The following is a 23,461-nucleotide window of genomic DNA, read 5'->3' on the forward strand; positions in this document are numbered from 1 at the left end:
AATTTCTTTGGAAATGATACTGTAAGTTCAATGTTAATGACCTGAAAAAGCTAAAAATACTGGATATGATCAAAGCTTTGCTCCCTTCCCTTTTTACTTTTTCAATTACCAGTAGGATTGGTGTTAGCTGCATTTTAATTGACAGACCGGTAATTAAACAAGGCTCAATATTATGTTAATAAACGACAAGAATTTTGTTCCTTTATTAATGATGTTTAAATATAGCTGTAAATGAATGAGTTGAGAGTGGAAACCTCAATGTACTTTAATCATCTACTTATAAATACTATTTATATAATTTTTTTTGTTTTAGCAGGTACAGATCCAAGGTTCGACTATAGCTTTCAATGTCATAAATGTCAAGACAATGCATAAAGCTCATACATTGAACTTACAATTTTTTCAACTCCCTCATGTAATCTTAGATCTTCTGCAAGGCATCCGAGATGCTACCACTGAACTACCAACACTTTCTGCCACTCAATCTGTGCTAATATAATTTTTAAGGCCTTTAATATCCTTAAGGGTTATTCTGGGCTTTCATAAAACGAAATGCATGAAGGGCAAAGGGGGAGGTGGGTGGGGCCAAAATAAAGATGAGGCAATAAAGGACTTGAGCCTCATCTATTACAGGCTTTTGGCTTCATTCCTGATTTCAGCACGAAATTTGAAAAAGATTCAAGTACTTGTAAACCTAATTTGTGATGTCAGAGATATCAATTTTCAAGATTCTGCAATAAGCGATGACTGTCTGTGTTACAGCTGCAGTATAAAGACATCATCCTTGCAACCAGAGACAGTTTTGCTCAGAGGCGAACCTAAATGCATGGACGCTTTTGACATTAAGGGAGCGTATAGATGACAACATTGCCTCCAAGTGGCCACATTTATGATTGCAGTAGAATGTAGTTTATGGACTTTTAAAGGGACACTCCACTTTTTTTGAAAATATGCACATTTTCCAGCTCCCCTAGATTTAAACATTTGATTTTTAGCGTTTTGGAATCCATTCAGCTGATCTCTGGGTATGGCGCTACCACGTTTAGCATAGCTTAGCATAATCCATTCAATTTGATTAGACCTAGCATCGCGCTCAAAAATAACCAAAGAGTTTCGATATTTTCCCTATTATCGTGTACTAAGACTGATGGAAAAATTAAAGTTACAATTTTCTAGGCAGATATGGCTAGTACTATACTCTCATTCTGGCGTAATAATCAAGGACTTTGCTGCCATAACATGGCTGCAGCAGACGTAGTGATATTACGTAGTGCCCGAAAATAGTCCCCTGCTATTGAAAGATACTAAGGGGACTATTTTCGACTGCTGCGTAATATCATTGCGCCTCTTGCAGCCATGTTACGGCAGCAAAGTTCTTGATTTCAGAGCCGATCCTCCCTATACGCAGGTTACGCGAGCTGCGTAGGGCCCCGCACCACTAGGGGGCCCCCTTGTTCTTAACTTCATGCAGAGCTGCACAGACCAGCTGGCGAGTGACATCATTGTGCCGCAAGACCCATTCGAAATTATAAGAAGCAGTCTGAGATAATACGTGTTTTAGTTAACATTTTTTTTTATAGCTACATAGATATATAGACAGTGAATGGGTTTTATGAACGCGATGACAGGGTCCCCTAACAAAGTCGTTTAGGGCCCCCAGAAGTCCAGAATCGGCTCTGCCTTGATTATTACGCCAGAATGAGAGTATAGTTCCTAGCCATATCTGCCTAGAAAGTCGCAACTTTTGGTTTTCTGTTGGTCTTAGTACACCGTGTAACTACAGAAGAGTCAAGTTTTAAATAGGAAAAATATTGAAACTTTTTGGTTATTGTGGAGCGTGATGCTAATGGTGTAATCAGATTCAATGGATTGTGCTAGCCTATGCTAAAAGTGGTACTGCCAGACCCGGATATTGGATTCCAAAACGGTAAGAATCAAATGTTTAACTCTAGGGGAGCTGGAAAATGAGCCTATTTTCAAAAAAGTGTAGTGTCCCTTTAACCACCCACTTTCATTCAGTGATTTTTTTGTCCTCTCTATGACCGCCCAATGTCCACAATAATATTTAAAGGCACTCCCACTCACAATTTCTACTGAATAAAATATTACACTTTGCCATATCTAAAAAGATTTACATTTCCTACAAAAATAGTAAGACAATAAGAAATGTCTTAAATTAAATTGTTTTACCTTATTTAAATGCTTAAATTATCTTATTTCAAATCATTTTAACTTTAAAGCCATCTTGAGGCCCTCTGGTTGAGAAACCGTTTCACAATCCGAAGGGTGCAGCCTCCGGAGGTCGCATATGCAGGCTGCATCCGCCATCAAGCCTGGTTTATTTAAGTTAATTGAGCAATATATTTGCAAAGCATAAGCATGTTACATCAATATACAATTAACTATGAATAATAGGCATCTATATAATTTTTAATATTCTGAAATAAGACCGTCTTGATGACGTATGCAGCCGGGAAATGCGACCTCCGGAGGCTGCAGCCTTCGAATTCAGAAACGGCCCCGGAGTTAAACTCAATCCAATCAGAGTTCAGTATTTTACCTACTGTAATACCTCTTGTCTCCAGCAGCTATGCAATGCGATGTCCTTGGAGGCGCTATAAACCACTAGCCCTACATACACAAGTTCCCAGGCGGTGTGTTTGTCTTTCAGTGTTTGTCTCTGCCCTTCGAGCAATGGCCCTGCTGACGTCCACCAAGATTTTGACTAGTATCGGTGCTCAGGCCCCTGCTTTAGGCGCCCTGCAGCTCCGTGCAAGGTAATCTGGGTTTTTATTTTCTCGTGGGTCTTTTCATTCACTGAGCAGTTACGTTAGCTTGTGCTAGCCAGTTAGCGAAATGAGCACGCGCAGCTGAAAGTTACTGCATGGCAATCTAATGCATAATACTATAATGCATAAAACACAATCTATTGATTAAAGAACCATAGTTTGCAATATAATAATGATTTTAATATTCTGACCAGTGTCTTCTTTAAATGTTACATTTAAGAGCCTGACCGCTGTCAACGTCAGATACCATTATTGATCAGTAATATGACTTTGAATTGATTTAGGTTCAAATTGTTATTAGGAGAGATGCGAGATGTTATCACGAGTGGCCATGTCATGATTCATGAACTATCAAGATCAAACAGGACTAACTTAGCTTGTTAGTGCTTTTTCCAAGGTTGTTTATCATACATGTTTTATCTAAAGTCGTGTTTTATACAAGATAACAACCTACATTGAAAATGAAGGTTAAGTAAGATGTTGCAATTGACAGTATTAAATTTCCACATGAGTCACTTACTGCTCGTCGTCAAGCACAAACAGGTTCTCAGACAATAGGATATTTTAAACTACAAAACACTCTTTTTTTACATCCGTACAGAGGCGTTTTGTAGTGAACAGTGAATTATATATGACGAGAATATTGCAATAAAAAGCACACGCTAGATACCCTCATCCTTTCTACTTCCTCGAATTCAACCAATCAGCGCTGAGCCAACAGTGACGTAAGCGTCCTCGCAAACACTTATGCCTAAATTACATTAAGATTATTAAGTTCAGCATTTTTTATTTTTGCCACCTGTTTGTGACAATGCTAAGGTCTTTTGAAATAGTAGTGCTGGTTAAAAATGAAATAATACCTTATTAATATTATTAATAAATGAGAGCACAGTGACTGAGCACTTCAAGGTTTGTAAAGTAGTTTTTGTTTGTGTAATAATAACAGCTATGCCTTTTAAGGTGGTTGTTTTGTCATAACAGCAGGTTTGCAATGGGGTGTGCTTGAACGTAACACACGATTGGTTCTGATGCAATGGGTGGGATGGTGGACACTTCATTTCATTGGATTACTGAAGTGCTTTACGTGGGTGGGGTTTAAATGAATTTTACTCCTTGACACAGTACAGTTAATTACAGAGCACTTAACCTATTGTTCGTCTGTGTAATAGAACAAACTTTATCCCATGGCCATTTTAAAATTGTCCACCAAGTGTCGATCAAAACAAGTGCAGAACAAGACTTGCCTTAACAGTTAAGAGGATTTTGTTGATCATGCAAGTTTAAGCTGTTATTGACATTCCTTTCAGTTTAAAGAACAAAAGCTAATAGTAATCAGCCTTCAAATAATTAATCCTCACCTTGAGTAAGTTGGAATGAGTTGTAAAAAGTCAAGGCAGATTAATTGCGTGATGTACTTGAATTAGTGCATTTGTGTCAGGCAAAGAAGAAGGTTAATATAATCATGGTGCTGAACTTCAGACATCGGCAGTGTTCCAAATTCTTGGGAGATCACAGCTATTGAACGCCAAAGCTCATGTTACATACAGAAAGCTGTGAACTTTTAACCTTTTACCATCCCGGTCAATATCCCATGACCGTGTGCAATCATATCTATTTGATAAAGGTAGCTTGATTATTATTTAATTATATAATTGCTTGCTTGCCATTTGTGACCCTGCCTATAATAACCAAGCTAAAGTCATTTTTCAGTGATTTACATAAAATGATCCTACATAATGCAAAGAACATTCTGTGAATATATAATCTTACCTTGACTGAATAAGGCCGTGTCAAAGATTGAAAATCAAAGTGAAATCTTAATTAGATTATGAGATGCATGACCACACTTAAAGGCGGAGTCCACGATGTTTGAAAAACGCGTTGGAAAAGGAGACGGGCCGACTACCAAAACACACTTATAGCCAATCAAATCAAATCAAATGCCGGGTTGCGTATGTGTGGGGCGGGTCTATCAACAGAAGGTCCAGATTCTATTGGGGTAGGGGCGTGTTTGTTTAGGTGATTTCAAATATCAACATTGGCTTTCAAACATCATGGACTCCGCCTTTAATAATCAAGTAGTACTTTTCTTCCCAGTTCATGGTGGTCTGAGGTACAGATGGGACCCCCTGATCCCATTCTGGGGGTCACAGAAGCTTTCAAACGTGACACCAACCCCAAGAAGATGAACCTTGGAGTTGGAGCTTATCGAGATGATCAGGGGAAGCCTTTTGTCCTCAGCTGTGTCCGCAAGGTGCTGTATTAATAAGGGGCATGCCATATATTGTGATAAATCAAACATTTCCTGTAAGTTAGATCACATTAGTCACTCATACTATTCTCATACTATTATATCTATGATTTTGTTGTTAGAGCTGACATGCATTCAAAACAGCAATTGTCCAAAAATATATCCATTTCCATTCATCCAAAAAAGTTTTAATCTTTCAATCCCTACATAAAACTAATGACAGATTTTGGTATTCTCAGGCTGAGGCCCAGATTGCTGCTAAGAAGTTGGATAAAGAGTACCTTCCCATTGGAGGTTTGGCAGAGTTTTCAAAGGCCTGCGCTCAGCTGGCTCTTGGATCGAATAGTGAGGTCTTAAAGAGTGGAAGAGTAAGTACAGCAAAACAATGTGTGTAAGGAAGTCTTTTCCACAGATTTCATTTTTAACCGCCAAATTTCTGTGTGCACAGAGCATTACTGTCCAGACTATCTCAGGAACTGGATCACTGCGTGTTGGGGCGAACTTTGTGGTATGCATTTAGAGCTGTTGTGTACAAATACTGACACAGTTTGTGGCTATAATGGATATATGTGACCCAGTCTGTGAAAACCCAGCTAAAGTATTTTTTTTTATTTCACAGTTTCATATAAAATCATATATAATGTAAAGCTATTTTTTAGAAATATAACCTTAATGTATTTAATATTGATTGAGTAAGGTCATGGCAAAGATTGAAATCAAACTTTGATGCCCCTAAACTCATAATTAGATTTATTCATTCACTCTCATTCACTATTCTTTTTGCCCAGTCTCGATTCCACAATGTGGCCCGGGATGTGTACCTGCCTAAACCCTCCTGGGGAAACCATACACCCATCTTCAGAGATGCAGGCATGCAGCTAAAGGCTTACACCTATTATGACCCAAAAACCTGTGGCTTTGACTCCAAGGGAGCCCTGGATGATATTTCTGTAAGATCTGAGAGAATCATTTATCCTCAAATAAATAAAAATCATTTTTTTTGTTATTTACCCACAAATGAAAGGTGCCAAAGAATATAATATGTAAAATTGTTCTCTGATATCTACAAAGAAGGTATGTGACTTTATTAAGTGCAAAAATTATTTAGAGGTGATTTTACAAGTTAATTTACAAGTTACAACCCAAGGATTTTTACCTTATTTGGAAGGGTCATTAATAATAATGTCTACTTCACAGTGAGGCTCATGTCAGTAGCTCACATTAAGTAAACAGACCTTATATGTTTGAGCCTGTCATAAAAAGATACAGATTTGAGGAACAACCAATTGTTCTGAGATTGGAAATGGTAATGGTTTAAATAAGGATGAGGAAACAATAGTGTTTGAGGCTCACGATATGTCATTATCATGTACATATCGTAATACAGTTTTCCATTCTATGGCACCTTTAAAGGAAAACACCACTGTTTTTCAATATTTTACTATGTTCTTACCTCAACTCAGACAAATGAATACATGCCTATCTTTTTTCAAGGCGTGCACTCGGTTTTTGTGCAGCGTGTCGTGACTGTGTTGGCATTTGGCCTGGCCCCATTCGTTCCTTGGGATCCAAACAGGGATGAATTTAGAATACACCAAACACTTTCATGTTTTCCCTATTTAAAGACTGTTAAATGAGTAGTTACACAAGTAAGTATGGTCGTGTATGGTGGCATAAGTAAAATGTGGATATTTTTAAGCTTTAAAAATCACTACGCTTTATTTTGTGCCACCATACTTACTCGTATAACTACTCGTGTAACAGTCTTTAAATATGGAAAACATAGAAGTGTTTGGTGGCTTCTAAATTCATCCCTCTATAGATCCTAAGGAATGAATGGGGCTAGGCTAAATGCTAACACATTCACAATGCGCTGTACAAAGATTAAGTGCACGCATTAAAAAAAGATGGGTATGTATTAATTTATCTAATTTGAGATAAGAACGTGGTAAAATTTTGGAAAACGGTGGTGTTTTCTTTTAATGAAAGTACTGTTTAAAGTATTGATGCTGTTTTATTGAATGTCCATAGATGTTTCTGTTGAATGAATTTTGTTATTATCTCTATCAGAAAATCCCTGAGAAGAGTGTGATCGTCCTGCACGCATGTGCTCATAATCCCACAGGAGTGGACCCAAAGCCTGAGCAGTGGAAAGAGATGGCTGATCTTATCAAGGTTACTGGTTTTGGCATTAAATTAAAGTTCAAGAGCCAGCTGAGCCTAAGCCTTTGAGAAGCTACTTGAGTGAAGTAAGAGTGGCTGTTTTACTGATAACTTTTTCCACTCTCGTATAACAGAAAAGAAACCTGCTGGTGTTTTTTGACATGGCCTACCAGGGATTTGCCAGCGGAGACATTGATCGTGATGCCTGGGCTGTGCGTTATTTCATCGAGCAGGGACATAACATTATTCTCTCTCAGTCTTTTGCTAAGAACATGGGCCTGTATGGCGAGTGTAGATATATTTTGTATTTTTTAATGCATTAGTAAGAAATTCTCTTTTATTATCTACATTGCCAGTCACACCGCTTGATCTATCAGCTTATGCTTTAATGCTTTTTTGTGGGGGGATAAAAATAAAATTTATGAATGAGTCAATGAATGATTTTCTTTCCAAATTTTAATTGGATGAGATAGTAAAGCCAAAAACTGCCAAGCATATGTGGGAACTGCTTTGATACTATTTACAAAGCATTCAAGGATACTTTTGATAAGAGAATGCCCAAAATGTGCAGAGCTGTAATCTAGACAAAGCTAAATGTTTTAAACAGAAAATATTACATTTTCGTCACCATATTATTCACGTACCTCATATTTTATACTTTAAAAAACTTTACTATTATTAAAAAATTTGATAAATAGTGTGTTCAAACTTTTAATTGGCACATAATTGCTAAGTCATGTCATTGTTCTGAGAACTCCATATCTGTGCATCATGTGATCAGGCGAGCGAGTAGGGGGGTTCACAGTGGTCTGTAAGGATGCCGAAGAGGCCAAGCGTGTGGAATCCCAGCTGAAGATTCTCATACGGCCCATCTACTCCAACCCACCCATGAACGGAGCTCGCATTGCCTCCACCATTCTCAACACGCCTGAGCTGTACAAAGAGTGGTAAGTCCTGAGATTAAGGACTGTGACTTAAACTTAAGCTCCACAAATTGTTGCTTGACTGTTTTTCTGATAGGCTTGAGGAGGTAAAGGGTATGGCAACCCGCATCATCAGGATGAGGGAGATGCTTGTGTCAAACCTGAAGAAGGAGGGATCCACTCACAACTGGCAGCATGTCACCGATCAGATTGGAATGTTCTGCTTCACGGGACTAAAACCAGAGCAGGCAAGTGAAGGCCAAATGCATTCAGGGTAACTCTGATAAGGCCTTAGCCATTTTCCATCACACTTCCTTTCTCTGGGTTCTTAATGTCTCTTGTCAGGTGGAGCGTCTCAATAAAGAATTTTCAATATACTTGACGAAAGATGGCCGGATTTCCGTGGCTGGTGTGACTTCTGGAAACGTGGAATATCTTGCGAATGCCATCCACGCTGTCACTAAGTAATGCTAGCACCCTAGACTGTAGATGCAGAAGGCAAGGGGTTAATTAGAATTGCGTAAGCGAAAAGTAATTTACATGATTTAAAGTCCTCTGCTGCCGAAACATTAGGACCAGGAGTGAAATATGGCTCATGTGTAGACTTTCAATTCACTTGATTTGGCATTAGTAATGTTGATTAATGACGGTATAGTTGAGCCCCTTGATAAACTAAAGCAAGATTCAGACTTTCAAAACTTTAAAGGGCATCACTTACCAAGAAGTTAAAACCAAAAAGTGGTATCTCAAGATATATCCAAAACGATATATTTTTTTGCACTTAAAGACTAAACCCAAATTCAAGCAGATTTCTTGTAACCAGTTTATGATGGAAATTTCACCTCATTGCACTCTTATCCATCTCTTGATTCAACTTCAAAGCACTTATTCCACACTGGGCTGATGCAAGTGCTATTTGCGATCACTAATAATGACAGTGTGTGCTTTAAATGTGAATTCTTGTGTAATTGATTGTAAAGTAATTTTACATTTTGTCTGTCCAGTATCTCCCAGTCAAACATAAACTAATGGCAATACATGCTAGTGTTCTCAAATTTTTGTCCTGGCTCTTGAAATGAAAGCTGATCAGATCAGATATTTTCAATGCACATTTGTATCCACTGTATGAACAAATTTAGATTCGTTTTAGAATGAAAACACCCTTCAACACAAACTTGAACTGATATTTCAGTGACTGATCAATGCTTTATGGAAAGCGTTGCATGTTTAGTCTTGTGGGTGATTATGCATCCAGTAAATCCATTCTCCTTTTTAACTAACCTGCTTAAAGGGATAGTTTACCTAAGAATTCATAATAATTCACTCACCCATGTTGTTACAAACCTGCATAAATGTCTTGAAGATATTTCGAGGAATGTTTGCAAGCAAACCAATCAGAAGCCATATTGACTTCCATAGTAGGAAAAAGAATTCAATGGATGTCAATGATTAAAAACAATCATTTTTGGATAAACTATTTCTTTAAGTTTGTCATCAACTGATTATTGGGCACTAGGTATTGATTTCACTAAAAACAAAGGAGTGGTATATGAACAAATGACTTTTCCAGTCAGTGTTTGCTGTATCGAGTCTTATAAGGCTAAATGCACGATTTGTGAATAAAGTTTATATAGATAATTGTTTATGAAAAACTGTTTGAATATATTTGGATTACTGATTGGTAAAATATAAACTGTTTATCAGATTTTCTCCAGAACAGATGTCGTCGGCATAAAACGATTCGATGTTAAAAGAGCTACGAGTCTTGCAACTAAAACAATAAACAAACAAAGGTGTATAACAAATATTTGTTTTGTGTAAGTGTGTTCAAAACATTAAGTGGGTCGAATGAATTACTCTGAAATCCCTGACAAAGCTGTGATAATTTTTAGTCACCAATATCATAGAAAATAATAAAGATGACAAGAATTATAATTTTTGATAGCTTTAGTTTAACTTGTTCAAACGACGACTTTGTTGTGTAACCTATTTATTAATAATGAGTATAGTGGTTCATATCGTTCCTATCACCCTGAGTACTTTTAATATATCACAAGCACGTATTTATGTATGTATTATTGTCTGTTTTTGTGAAGGTTGTAATACGCCCTACTAAAAATCAAGATATGGTTTTAGCGGGCTTAAGGTGGCAGTGGTTTATGCTGGTCCTCCCATCCTGTCAAAGTTGGTCAAGCTGGTGGGTCTAGAGGCGGACATTACTTAAGTATTTTAAGTAAATTTTCCAAGCATTTGTGCTTTTTCAGAGTGTTTGTCTTAGGAAAAAAAAGTACTTTACTAAAAAATGTTCATTACATTCTAAAGCATAGAATCATACGGTGTATTCCTTTTATATTGCATATTAAAATGTATTTAATACCTAATTGTGAAATTGTGTACTTTTACTTTTCTTGAGTAAATTTAGTACAAAAGTACTTTTTACTTAAGTAAAAGTAAACAAAAATACTAGATGTTTAATGTACTTAAATATTAAATAAACCAAAAACTTGAAATTATGAAATGTAGTGGAGTAAAAATTATGATAATATGCTTTGGAATGTATGTTTTCCAAAGAAAAACCCTGATAAAATACAAATACTTAAAAATTTACTTTTATGTAGAAAGTAAAAATACTTAAGTAGTGTCCGTCTCTGCTAGCAAGACCATCTTAAAAAAATTACATAAACACAGCAAAAACCACCAAGGAGGAAGACCAGCTAAAACCATCTCAGATTGTGGTCTTAGATGGATTTTTCTGTAGGGCGTGAAAAAACGATAGGTATAAACGCAGTTAAAACTAATAAACAGATGCAGTGTAATAAATCTAATTTACCGCAGGGATTAATGGTGATGACGCAATGGTGACAAAGGACTGCGGATCACGTGACTGAAGTGGAATCGCTGCATCACGTTCTCATCTTGTCACCTTGTTGTCCATTAACGAAAACTAATCACGTACTCTCACAAGATGAATCAGGCCTTTAGACAATGCCAAAATCTAATGGTTACCGGGGCTAATCGAGGTCTCGGTCTGCAAATAGTTGAGAGCCTGGTATTGGGGGGCTTTTCTCCGGGCAAGATAATCGCAACTGCTCGGAATCCAGAGGCAGCCAAGGTAACGTTGTGGATCAGGTGGTGTTCTTCCTGCAATGATGGACACGACAGTATGTTTTATTAATCAAAACAGGACTAACGGTAACCTGTTGTTGTGAAAAAACCATCAGTATGACTTCTACACGTTAACTTAAGCTTTAACAATATGGATGTGGTTTTCAGACAAAGGTAAAACATAAATATGTTTCTATAACTGAAGAAAAGTGTTCTTGGACCAGAAAAGCATCAATTTTAAATTACTGTAAAGATCGAGCAGAACTAAAGTGGACAACGGAGCACTCTAGTGGTCAAATTACGCACTTGCGTCTTTTGGGGAATAGGCTACACGAATTTTGTCCACGTGTTCTTTATAAAGTACCGCAGCGATGGCGTATTTTTGAAGTCTAAATGCATTTATTAAAAAAAGTAATTTATACTTTCAAAATTCATAAAAGTTGTGTTCATCTATGCGGATTTTTTAATGGACAAAACGTATAAGTGTCATAAAACATTTAGAACATTTTGCGAAAATCCAAAATGAAGTGACTTTTTAGTGAGGGAACCTATTTTTAGTCTATTAAAGAAACAGTGTCCCGCTAATTTCCGGAGTTAGGCCTACAAAAACACGTCATCCTTGCGGCACTCTGAGAACGCTCGCATATTTAGTCAATAAATTAAGTCTACAATATTAAAATATAATAATATAAATATAACAACATTGTCTAAAAGACGATACAGCATTTTAGAGATTTTGTTATGTTCATTTCATATCAACCACCCACTTTTACTTTATTTCGTTTAATTTAAAATACCTATTTGCTTTATAGGAATTGCAAAGACTTGCGGAAGAGCATTGTAACATACACATTATTAAACTTGGTAAGTGCAATATCAGTACAGTGTAGTCTACATTATGCTTTTTTGTAAATTAAACCATATGCAGATAAAGCGGTCTTCTCTGTTACTAGATGTAACTAGTCAGGAGAGCATTGAGAAAGCCACATGTGAAGTGGAAAAGCTTGTTCAAGAGGAGGGTCTTAACTGTCTCATTAACAATGCTGGAATCAATGTTGTGGCCGATCTTGATACAGTCACTGCAGACAAAATGTTGGAAAACTTCCATACCAACTCCGTAGCACCCCTGATGCTCACAAAGGTCTCATTCCTCAGATTCATTAAATCTGTTCATAAATGCACAACAATAATATGCACATAACTGCCAAATTTCTTTTTTTAAACATCAGGCTTTGCTTCCTTTGCTGAAGCGAGCAGCTGCAAAGGGAACCGGGATGGGCATCCATAGGGCAGCAGTCATCAATATGTCATCCCTGCTGGGTTCAGTCGAGCTTTACTGGGGTGTTCGAGCCAATACTTTCAAATGGTATCCATACAGAGCATCAAAGGTTAGTTTGGATTGTGTGCTAAGTTTGCTGTTGTGTGCGAATTTATCAGCTTATTCTGCATTGCGTTTATCTTGTGACAGAGTGCTCTCAACATGATTACAAGATGTTTGGCAGTCGACCTTAAAGAAGACGGAGTCCTGTGTATAGCTCTTCATCCAGGCTGGGTACGCACTGATATGGGTGGCCCTGAGGTGAGTCCCATTCTTTGTCATTCTTTAATCCTGTGTCTGTTGTTATAGCCATAAACTTTTCCAAATTTAATACTGCAGTTACACAAGTGAAGCTGTCAGGTAATAAACTCATTTGGTTGCTGGGGTTTGCTTCGTATACAGGCACCATTGAGCACAGAGGACAGCATTGCCTCTGTGTTGTCTGTGATTGGTGGTTTGACTGAAAAGGATCATGGCTCATTTCTTCACTACGCTGGTAAAAAGCTACCCTGGTGAAGCTGCAGATGTTTCAGATTGTTCATTTTGCTTTTTATTCATGTTTAAAAGCTAGTTCAGAGTTTTTAGGTTCCTCTTATGAGATGTAAGTTTAAATGCTCCAGATTCTAAAAATGTTTCAGCACTTTATATGAAAAGTGGGTTGATTGTTCTTTTTGATAAACATATATTTGCTTTTTCATAGATTTTTATATTTAAAATATTTTTTAAATTATGTAACTGAAAAGTGTTCAAATTAAATAATCTAATAAAATTCTATACAAATAAAGCTTTCTTGTAAATTAAGGCCCTGTGTCCACCAAAGCGTTTTTTTCCTGAGACCAGCATATTTTTCAGTTGTTTCCAATGGCCACCCGACTCAGCTGAGCTTAAAGGAACACTCCGCTTTTTTAAATATGCTCATTTTCCAGCTCTCCTAGAGTAAAAAATTTGATTTTTACTGTTTTGGAATCCATTCAGCCGATCTCCGGGTCTAGTGCTACCACTTTTAGCATAGCTTAGCATAGTTCATTGAATCTGATTAGACCATTAGCATTACGCTCAAAAATTACCAAAGAGTTTCAATATTTTTCCTATTTAAAACTTGACTCTTCTGTAGTTACATCATGTACTAAGACTTTTGGAAAATGAAAAGTTGCAATTTTCTAGGCAGATATGGCTAGGAACTATCTCTTTCCGGCGTGATAATCAAGGACTTTGCTGCCGTAAGATGGCTGCAGGAGGCGCAATGATATTACGCACCGCCAGAAAGCAGTACCCTTGGTATAAATAGTGTATACAATTAGTTCACTAACGGACATTCGTTCGAATCTCACTTTTCATTCACAATTTATAATTAATATATTCGGATGTCACGTTTATTGTGCAATGTCTGAGGAACAAATACGCGCCCTTGTGGAATTTCAGCCGTTCCATAAGAGGCAACCTCTAGGGGAGCTGGAAAATTAGAATAATTTTTTAAAAAGTGGAGTGTCCCTTTAAAGGTCTCAAACACACAGTTTCTAAGCTCATGGTAATATTGAGTACCTATGGAGTATTGCATTCTATCATACTGCGTCCTTCAGTTTTATCAGATTTATAAAAGACAGGTCAGCTGTACTGCTACTTTCCGAAAAAAAGACGAGCTCCTGGAGGCATACCATGGGCGGAGCGAGTCACGAGCAAGCAACACACACAAGACATTATGCCACTATCTCTGGACAACTTAGTATTCACTACATGTTTGTGTCGTTTAATTTATACGCACTTACGCGACGTTTACCAACAAAAGACAGAAATTTGGTGCAGTTTTACTTACTGCCTGCGACTTATGACCTGGTTGGGACCGCCCCATTTCAACGAAACTCAGCTTTAAAGCAACACTATGTAGTTTTTTTTATCTTTAAATAATGTCTCTAAAATTATTTCAGTGATAGAACAACTTTTAACTGGACAAATTGTACTGTTGCTGCAATCTGAGCAGCCTCCTAGCTGCTACAAGCACACTCTGAAAGTGGCGGTGGAGGGTAGAGCAGAGACTCTTTAACAGGGTTAATACATCTGCATTAAATAGCTTTAGACCCCCCCTTTACAACAAGGGACGTTTTTGCTGTGAGAAAACCACTTGGCCACCATGGCACACCAAAAGCAGCTTTTGAAACACGCTACATTCATCTTGTATTTCAGCTAAAGCTTCTTAAAGGCAGTGCAAAAGACGCCTGGTTAATATAAACTAAGTGGAGAAGTAATCAGACAGGTTTTCTCCAGTGTTTACTGATCACCTGTCAGGTGATCACTGTAGACTCTGTGTTTGAATATGGATCCATCCTGTCACTAGTTTATCTGCCATAATGGAACAAATGGAGGAAAAATAACACTTTAAAAGGTAATGGTTTTCTCCCTGTTCTTATTTAGTTTAAAAGGCATTTAATAAATGTTTAATATAGTGTTTTTTGTCTCTATCACTGTATGTATCGTCGGTTCATACCGTTGCACATTACTTTGAACATTGCTACCTCATGCCACTTGCATTGTAAATATGTCAACTCTGTACACTCTTAGAAGAGATGTGTTCATTTTTTACACATCATTGTGTGGTAAGCTTTTAACACATTATGTGTAATTTTAACACATTATGTGTCATTTTCTGTTGATTTTGTGTTAAAATATAACACATGTTGTGTTAAAAGTAACACAAAATGTGTTGTTTCAATAATAACACAGCGATGGGTGAATTCTGGTACAACGCATTTAGTGTGTTGTCCCAGAATCAACACTAATGTGTTGTTTTATACACATTCGTTCTAAGAGTGTATAATGCACATGCATCTATACTATACTCTTATATGTGTGCCTTGTGTCTACAGTTATTTTCATTGAGCCGGACTTTGCTTTCATACATCATACCTTGCACTCTTTATTGTATAAACACAATCATATTTATTTATATATATTGCTATATATATAAATATAAATATATATTGCTATTTGCATGGTTAGATGCTAACTGCTTGGCAATGTAGTTGTACAATGACATTAAAGTTGAACCTAATCGAATTTATATCTGCTGGGCTCGTTGGTAGAAAAACAGACAGATATATAGTGAAAGGTTCAATTATATATACACACAAACTAGGCTACAGTACAGGTTACATAATGTCACATGTTTGCCTTGTTATAAATAACAAAAAGCAATAAATTTATCAGAATCAATTTTGTGTCTTTTTTAGGGTTGTATGTGCAGAGATGGTTTTTATCCTGGATCTGTCCTTTGGAGAATTTCAACTGTTGTTCTCAAAGGAAATTTTGTATTATATTTTGGGTGCATCTGTTATGCTTTTAATTATAATCCTCTGCCTTCTGATATGGCATATTTGCTGTAGCTGTACAAAGCTTCCGGTTTCACAAACAGCTGGTTAGTTTACATGCAAAATAAATGTTTTGATATTTATATTAATCCTTTAATAAAAAGAAAAAGTTTTATATAAACCTCCATATGATCTAGCTGAGATACAATATTTTTTATTATAACAACATTATATGTTAAAGGTGCAATGTGTAACTTTTAGAAGGATCTCTTGACAGAACTGCAATAAAATATACATAACTATTTTACTAATTAACTATTAGTGTATAAGACCGTACATTATGAACTGTATTGTTTTTATTACCTCAGAATGAGCTGTTTTGATCTACATTCACCGCGGATCCCCTTCCATTTTGCACCACCATATTTCTACAGTAGCCCTAAATGGACAAACTGCTCTATAGAGCGCGTTTCGTGACTACTTTGTCTCAGACGATGACGTGTTGGTCCTGTGGCAGCTACCAATTCTCTATGCGTGCCGAAATGCTCTCCTGATTTTGCCAAGTGCTTGATGTCCTCAGAGCAACATTATGTTGACCCTGGGACAACATTTCAATCAACCAGGTTTTATTTAGGTTTTATTTACAAAAATGTTGCCCTGAGGACATCTCTCACTTGGCAAATTCAGGTTGAGCGTTTCAAAACGAAGGAGTGAGCTGTAGACTGAGCATAGACTGTAAAAAAGATGGACGATGCGACGTCGCCTCCTTTCGTTGTAATGAATTGAAGGCAAAAATGTCCGACCATGATCGCTGCCATGTTACATAAAGACGTCAGTTTGGAGCCAATGCATGCGCAGAAGGAATCGTCTGTGGAGGCAGAACAGCGGTACCAAACTTCCGCCCAAATGCTTGCGCCTAATTCAACCACTTTAATCATAACGACACGCCCCATTTCTATAGCATCAAATTACTAGCTAAAATGAAACGTATCACAAAAATGAACAATTTAAAATATATCACCGTGATAACAACTAATTCAAAGGACCAAAACCATTTTTCAGAAAATTTTATTGGAAGTGTAAATATTTTTTTATTTAGAGCAGAGTCCCATTCGTTTGCATGTAGAGGGTGAGGTTTATGACTTGTACTGCAGCCAGCCACCAGGGGGCGATCAAAGAGCCAGAGGCTTCACTTTTCAAGACATATGACGCACAGCCGGGACTGAGCCGTTGTTTACAATTCGCAATATTACCACTAGATGCCGCTGAAATCTACACACAGCACCTTTATTAGAACACATACTACAAGCTAAGCTTAAAGGATTAGTCCATTTTCTTTAAAAAAATCCAGATAATTTACTCACCACCATGTCAACCAAAATGTTGATGTCTTTCTTTGTTCAGTCGAGAAGAAAATGTGTTTTTTGAGGAAAACAATCCAGGATTTTTCTCATTTTAATGGACATTAATGGACCCCAACAAGTAACAGTTTTAATGCAGATCCCAAACGAGGCATAAGGGTCTTATCTAGCGAAACGATTGTCATTTTTGACAAGAAAAATAAAAAATATGCACTTTTAAACCACGACTTCTCGTCTAACTCCGGTCATGTGGCGCGCCAGCGCGACCTCACGTAATACGTCATCATTTCAAGAGGTCACGGAGGACCTATGCGAAAATACGCCCCAGTGTTTACAAGTGTGGAGAAAGAGGACCGTTCCGACAATGTTATATTACGAATGATACGTATTTATGTCTTTGTGTCAGTTTATTGTTTAAAATGGTCCGCAAATGTGCGTTTCATATATGTAACACGTGACTTTTCCACGTCATTATGCAATTAGGTGAGGTCGGTCTGGCTTGTCACACAGCCGGGGGAAGAAGAGAGGTTGTGGTTTAAAAGTGCATATTTTTTGTCAAAAATGACAATCGTTTCGTTAGATAAGACCCTTATGCCTCGGTTGGGATCATTTAGAGTCTTTTTTAAACTGCATTAAAACTGTTACGTGTTGGGGTCCATTAAAGTCCATTAAAATAAGAAAAATTCTGGAATGTTTTCCTCAAAAAACATAATTTCTTCTCGACTGAACAAAGAAAGACGTCAACATTTTGGATGACATGGTGGTGAGTAAATGATCTTGATTTTTTTAAGAAAATGGACTAATCCTTTAAGGGGTTTGTTTAATAACATTTTATTCTAGTTCCAGTGCTAACATTTGATTCATTGTTAGCAGATGGTTTGTCAGCAAATAAGAGAGGTTTTTGGTATGGTACACAAAGAAGAGAAACTAAGGTGAGATGCATATTTACCATATTCATAACTAAGAATGCATCCACTGTAATCTGTGTGTTTTCATAAATAATGTATGTTTTGATTTGCTAAAACAAAAAAGAACACATTTATCTTTCCTTGACATATAGTATGTCTATATTTCCAAGAATTTACCAAAGGATTATTTATTTAGGATCTATTATTTGTGCATTAAGATTTAAGAGTAACATTGAATTTAACACGGGTATATGTTCTCTCTGTCAGATGGAGGTTCTGGACTGGCAGAACAACCACACACTGTCTCCAGGTTCCTCCTACACCAACCTGTCCAGCAGTGTAGATCTGGCCAGCACAGCTGATCTAGATGAAGAGCACATCCAGGGATCTCTGCGCTTTACACTGTTTTATGATCCGCTGCTGTCCAGGCTGGTGGTGACAGTACTGGATGCCCAAGATTTGGCCGTGCGAGACTTCAGTCACAGCGTGGATCCCTTTGTGTTGGTGCGTCTGCTCTGGGCAGAGAGAGGGGACGAGAAGCAGAGTTCACTACAGTGTGTGCTGTATGAATGGAAGACACGTCTGGTGAAGAGGAGCTGCAGTCCTTTGTTTGGAGATCAGTTCTCTTGCACTCTTGATGAGGAGGAGCTATCAAGAGTTACTCTTAGATTTGAGGTCAGCAGACACGGCAACATATTTAATAGATTATGACACAATGTCAAATTTAAAATACTCCTTTTGGAGTTTCTTAAATGCCACACTACAGAACCATCTCTAGAGTATCAAATATCTTTTTTTAATATCCCCAAATCATATATATATTTCACATGCTTTAGTAAGCATAGAAGCTCAACAATGGGTTCCACTTTCTCCAGTCAGTAGAACCCCAAATAGTGGCTTGTGTTATTATCAAATATGATATTTAAAATAAGTGTAAATGTAACAGCTGGCTCTCTTTTAGGTAAGGGATTTTGATAAATACTCAAGACATGGAATCCTGGGAGAGGCCCGGGTGTCACTGAACAGTTTAAATATCTCATATCCACTGGAGTTAGGACAAGACCTGCAAGTACCAAAGAAAGTAAGTTTCATCTCAGAATTAACACGTCAGAATTTAGGATATAAGACGAGGAACAAACTGTATATTTTGTGTGTAGGACATAATTGGTGAGGTGCTCCTATCTCTGAAATACATGCCTACATCTCATAGGCTGGAAATAGGAGTGCTAAAGATCCGAACAGGTTTTCATCCAACTAAAAGTGAGAGAGGTAAGAAAATACACATGAAACAAACTTGGGAGTAAAAGGAATAGGTTGCACAGGATAGTGTGAACGGTAAAAAAATAAAACATCAGCAAACACAGCTTGATAAACATTTGCTGGGTTAACTAAACTTAACAGCTGGGGTTGTCCCTTTTTGACCCAAATGTTTAAGAGTGTATAAAAAGTCAAAAGAAAATGTCCACAGGTGGATAATTTAGTTTATTTAATAAGTTGCTGAAAAACATTTCAAATTAAATGTACCGTTTAAATGCAAATTTATTAACAATATTTACAATTTATTATAATCCTGTTGTATTATACATTTAAATTCGTTAACATGTAGAAAGAGTTAACATGACCTATTATTAAACAAAACTAATACAGCATGTATTATTTATTTCAACACACATTAACACACATATTAACACGTATTAATAGGGCTACACATAGTTTTAGAAAAAAGTGTTTACATGAAAGGGGACATTTCACAAGACTTTTTAAAATGTAAAATAAATCTTTGGTGTACCCAGAGTAAATATGTGAAGTTATAGCTCAAAATACCATATAGATAATTTATTTTAACATGTTAAAATCAGCATGATCTCATGGAAAGTGGTGTTATAGTCATGAAAAATTAGATTAATTTATTTGTGTCCATGGCACGAAATTCAGCTTTTTCGTGCCTTGAACACGAATTTCTTTTTCGCATCCCCTGCATGAATTTCTACAAATATTTTTCTGTGTCCATGGCACGACTTTCTTTTTCATGTCATTTTATGTATTGTTTTCTCATTTTGTCTATTTTTAAATCATTGTCGTTGGGGTTAGATTTGGGGTTTGGGTTAAGATGTACTTTTATGTATTGGTTTCTATATTTTTTTCTTCTGCTTTTAAAACTATTCTCTCCTGGAGTTGGGGTTAGAGTTCGGATGTCTAAAAATGTAACAGAAAGTGAATCTAACCCCAACCCCAAGTGACAATGGTAAGAAAATAGGAAAAAACTATGAGAAAGCAATACATAAAATGAAATAAAAAAGAAAGTTGTGCAAAAAACACAAAAGACACGAAAAAGAAATTCATGTTCAAGGCATGAAAAAAGCTGAATTTCGTGCCATAGACATGAATAAATTATTCAAATATTGTGTGACTATAACACAACTTTTTGGTTAAAAATGCCACTTTGCAGGTGTGAGCAAAAATGTGCTGTTTTTGGGTGTGTCCTTTTAAATGCAAATGAGCTGATCTCTGCACTTAATGACAGTGTCTTGGTTGAATAGTGCAGATTAAGGGGTGGTATTATCCCCTTCTGACATCACAAGGGGAGCCAAATTTCAATGACCTATTTTTTCTTATGCATGCAGAGAATGGTTTACCAAAACTAAGTTACTGGGTTGATCGTTTTCACATTTTCTAGGTTGATAAAAGCACTGGGGACCCAATTATAGCTCTTAAACATGGAAAAAGCCAGATTTTCATGATATGTCCTCTTTAACAATGCATTACATAGTAACGATGAACCGTAGTATAGTAGTACATTTATAACTTAAAATATTGTTCATTCATACTGCAGGACAGTGCATTCACTATTGTTAAATCATAAAAGCCTTATTGTAAAGTATTACAAATTATTATGTTTTTTACAGCTATCTATGCCAGGGCCAGCGTCATCTGCAACCAATGCAAACTTCGGCATCATAGAACAACAAAACAGAAGGGCAAGGAAATAATTGTGTTCAATGAGATCCTAATCTTTCTATTGCCAAATCATATGATCACAGAGTGCACCATTATTATATCTGTGTACGAGCTTCTCTCTGCACTAAAGGGCTCCAGACGTCTGATTGGTCAGATCCACATCGAAAAGAGCAACACATCAGAGAACGAGCACTGGATGTTGATGATGCAGTCACTTCGACAACCAATCGCTATGTGGCATTCAATTCTCATCTGAATACAGCTCATGTTTATTTATTAGGCGTCCGAGTTACCAAAATGGATTTCGTGCTTTCCATTTTAAGATTTCAGATTATCTTGGCAACTCGTTATTTGCTTTTATTGCTGCGTAGTTAATAGTTAATTCACTTTGCAATGACGCATGGTCACTATTGATTTTATTGTATGCATGTACCAAATATGTCCACATGATGGCTCTCTAACACCGTTCTTGTACAGCAGCACGCCACTCATACCAGTCAGGGATAATGTGTACAGTACATATTCTTTATTTTACCACAACAGCAGGGTCAAAGTACACAAACCTGCCTATTACACGTCTACTTGTTCAGTTAAGATAATTAATGACAGTTTCACTACAGTGAAAACCAAAACAACAATGGTTACTATAGTAAAACCATGGTTACCACAAAATAACCGTCGATTGTTCCCATGTCCCATTTAGTTTTTGAGATCTTCGTGCGTGATGACGTTAAAGGTCCCCGAGAAAATAGTCCCATAGCAACTTGTAGCAACCACCCTTTAAAAGACACTTTAAAGCTTTAAAACGTCGCGTGTGGGGGTATTAGTGGTGTGTTTTGGGTCGTAAAATAAAACGTCAAATTATCTTGGGCTTGTGTTAACCCAAGATTGAAGGCGTTTAGGCTTTGGTGCGATGGAACCGGAAATGCTAAACTGCTAGCTCGCCTCTGGGTTTGCCTACAAAAATACTTCATCCCCGTGTGACACTCATCATATTCTAAACAGTTTCCTGTTTTAGATGTTTGGAATATGTGTTTTAATCTCAATCTCGAAAAGGGAAGTTTTTCACATTCAGTGGAGAAAAACATGGTTATTACCTTATTATAAATACTGTTTAGCTTATAAAATAACGTGCACTTTTAATAACTTTAATAAATATCCCTGTAATGCACTATTATCCAAATGTTGTTATATATATGATATATGCACCTTCTGTAAAGGTGAAATTGAAAACATTTGTCATCTATTTTTTCATGTAATGTTTCAACACTTTTCTGGAGTGATTTTAGTTCCTATTTCTCTTATTTCTCTTTCTCTTAAGTTAATATGAACTGTAATTTATGCATTAAGGATGTTGTTTGTTATTTTGAACACCAAAACAAAGAATGTACTATTAATGTTGTTTATCCTTTTGGCAAAATTTTATTTTCACAAACAAAGGTTTCTAAAGAAAATAACTACTTCAGTAGAATTCTTTTGTGAAGTTAAACATTAAGAATTCAAATCATTAAGAATTATTAATAATAAAAAGTGTCATTTAAAAAAAATATATGATGAAATCTTTAATGACGTTGATTGATTTAGGCTATATCCTTTTTTGGCTGAATTTTCTTACCGTGTTCCTACTGGATTTGTGGATTTGTATATGGTGCAATATTGATTTTACTTGTTAAATATATACATTTTACTAGAAATGTTCTAAATTTCCATTTTTTAACTATTAATTAAAATATATTTTTCCATAGACTTTTGGATTTTCGCAAAAAAAGCTCTGTGTTAAACAAAAGTTAAAGACAGTTTGTTCAACAAATTAATCTTCACAGATGAACACAACTTTTAGGAAAAATGTGGGTTTTTATATTTGTAGTGAACGCATTTACACTAAAAATTTAATTGTTTACACAAAACGTATAACCATCTTTAAAGGGGCAATAAGTAGGATTTACCCCATCTAGTGGTGGAATTGTATTTTGCATTGAAACGAACAGTGCTCTCTAGCGCCTCCCCTTTCCAAATGCGTATTGCAACTACGGTAGTCGTTATGTAATCGCTGATCTCCTTGTCCGTTTCAGCTGGTTCACGTGTTCTGAATGAAAACGCGTTGTCGTGTTGGTAGGCGAGTGCTTTTTGTCCCTCTCTGCTTTTATAGTTTATCAATACGGTGGAACGATATGGGGCCCGGTCCCAAATGGCGCACTTCATGTGGACTTTCGGTCTTGTGGCCTTAAATTGCGCGTTCTCGCTTAGTCTACGAGTCCGTAGGGTGTCCCATCTGTCATTTTTACGCTTTGAAGTGTGCTCATCAGCGCCTCCTTTGCCCCCTTGATGCGGTCTTCAGCGAAGCCCGCACTGCAGCAGGCTTCGTGCACTTTGCCAACCCAGA

The 23,461-nt window shown here is 36.8% G+C and overlaps 3 protein-coding genes across 4 annotated transcripts; all 3 read left to right on the forward strand.

The window, feature by feature from the left end:
- Positions 1-2,613: 2,613 nt before the first annotated feature.
- On the forward strand, positions 2,614-8,885 carry got2a (glutamic-oxaloacetic transaminase 2a, mitochondrial). Its single transcript, XM_055174493.2, has 10 exons — positions 2,614-2,777; positions 4,887-5,043; positions 5,280-5,408; positions 5,489-5,548; positions 5,829-5,990; positions 7,111-7,215; positions 7,338-7,488; positions 7,985-8,150; positions 8,224-8,374; positions 8,472-8,885. Exons 1-10 carry the CDS (start codon positions 2,695-2,697, stop codon positions 8,592-8,594), a joined length of 1,287 nt encoding a protein of 428 aa, XP_055030468.1. The 5' UTR covers positions 2,614-2,694; the 3' UTR covers positions 8,595-8,885.
- A 2,104-nt stretch (positions 8,886-10,989) lies between these two features.
- LOC129419396 (C-signal) lies at positions 10,990-13,350 on the forward strand. Its single transcript, XM_055174527.2, has 6 exons — positions 10,990-11,238; positions 12,044-12,095; positions 12,185-12,372; positions 12,461-12,619; positions 12,700-12,810; positions 12,952-13,350. Exons 1-6 carry the CDS (start codon positions 11,092-11,094, stop codon positions 13,063-13,065), a joined length of 771 nt encoding a protein of 256 aa, XP_055030502.2. The 5' UTR covers positions 10,990-11,091; the 3' UTR covers positions 13,066-13,350.
- A 1,279-nt stretch (positions 13,351-14,629) lies between these two features.
- Positions 14,630-22,618, forward strand: syt19 (synaptotagmin XIX). 2 transcript variants are annotated; one of them, XM_055174502.2, is made up of 7 exons: positions 14,630-14,929; positions 15,774-15,958; positions 18,086-18,144; positions 18,388-18,795; positions 19,082-19,201; positions 19,278-19,389; positions 21,027-22,618. In XM_055174502.2, exons 2-7 carry the CDS (start codon positions 15,790-15,792, stop codon positions 21,332-21,334), a joined length of 1,176 nt encoding a protein of 391 aa, XP_055030477.2. In that variant the 5' UTR covers positions 14,630-14,929; positions 15,774-15,789; the 3' UTR covers positions 21,335-22,618. The 2 variants fall into 2 exon arrangements, with proteins under 2 accessions (XP_055030477.2, XP_055030476.2); XM_055174501.2 differs by having other exon boundaries at positions 14,632-14,929; positions 18,083-18,144; positions 21,027-22,617.
- Positions 22,619-23,461: the final 843 nt, after the last annotated feature.

This window comes from Misgurnus anguillicaudatus, chromosome 15, assembly GCF_027580225.2.
Source record: "Misgurnus anguillicaudatus chromosome 15, ASM2758022v2, whole genome shotgun sequence".
Lineage (NCBI taxonomy): Eukaryota > Metazoa > Chordata > Actinopteri > Cypriniformes > Cobitidae > Misgurnus > Misgurnus anguillicaudatus.

What these genes read in the sequence shown, in the direction of transcription:
- syt19 (XM_055174501.2), top strand. Translation starts at nt 15,790, where the DNA reads ATGGTTTTTATCCTGGATCTGTCCTTTGGAGAATTTCAACTGTTGTTC. An exon ending in TCCGGTTTCACAAACAGCTG is followed by an intron (nt 15,959 to 18,082) that starts GTTAGTTTACAT and finishes ATTCATTGTTAG; the next exon opens with CAGATGGTTTGTCAGCAAAT. An exon ending in TCCAACTAAAAGTGAGAGAG is followed by an intron (nt 19,390 to 21,026) that starts GTAAGAAAATAC and finishes TGTTTTTTACAG; the next exon opens with CTATCTATGCCAGGGCCAGC.
- LOC129419396 (XM_055174527.2), top strand. Translation starts at nt 11,092, where the DNA reads ATGAATCAGGCCTTTAGACAATGCCAAAATCTAATGGTTACCGGGGCT. An exon ending in CATACACATTATTAAACTTG is followed by an intron (nt 12,096 to 12,184) that starts GTAAGTGCAATA and finishes CTCTGTTACTAG; the next exon opens with ATGTAACTAGTCAGGAGAGC. An exon ending in CTGATATGGGTGGCCCTGAG is followed by an intron (nt 12,811 to 12,951) that starts GTGAGTCCCATT and finishes CTTCGTATACAG; the next exon opens with GCACCATTGAGCACAGAGGA.
- got2a (XM_055174493.2), top strand. Translation starts at nt 2,695, where the DNA reads ATGGCCCTGCTGACGTCCACCAAGATTTTGACTAGTATCGGTGCTCAG. An exon ending in GTGTTGGGGCGAACTTTGTG is followed by an intron (nt 5,549 to 5,828) that starts GTATGCATTTAG and finishes CTTTTTGCCCAG; the next exon opens with TCTCGATTCCACAATGTGGC. An exon ending in CCTGAGCTGTACAAAGAGTG is followed by an intron (nt 8,151 to 8,223) that starts GTAAGTCCTGAG and finishes TTTTTCTGATAG; the next exon opens with GCTTGAGGAGGTAAAGGGTA.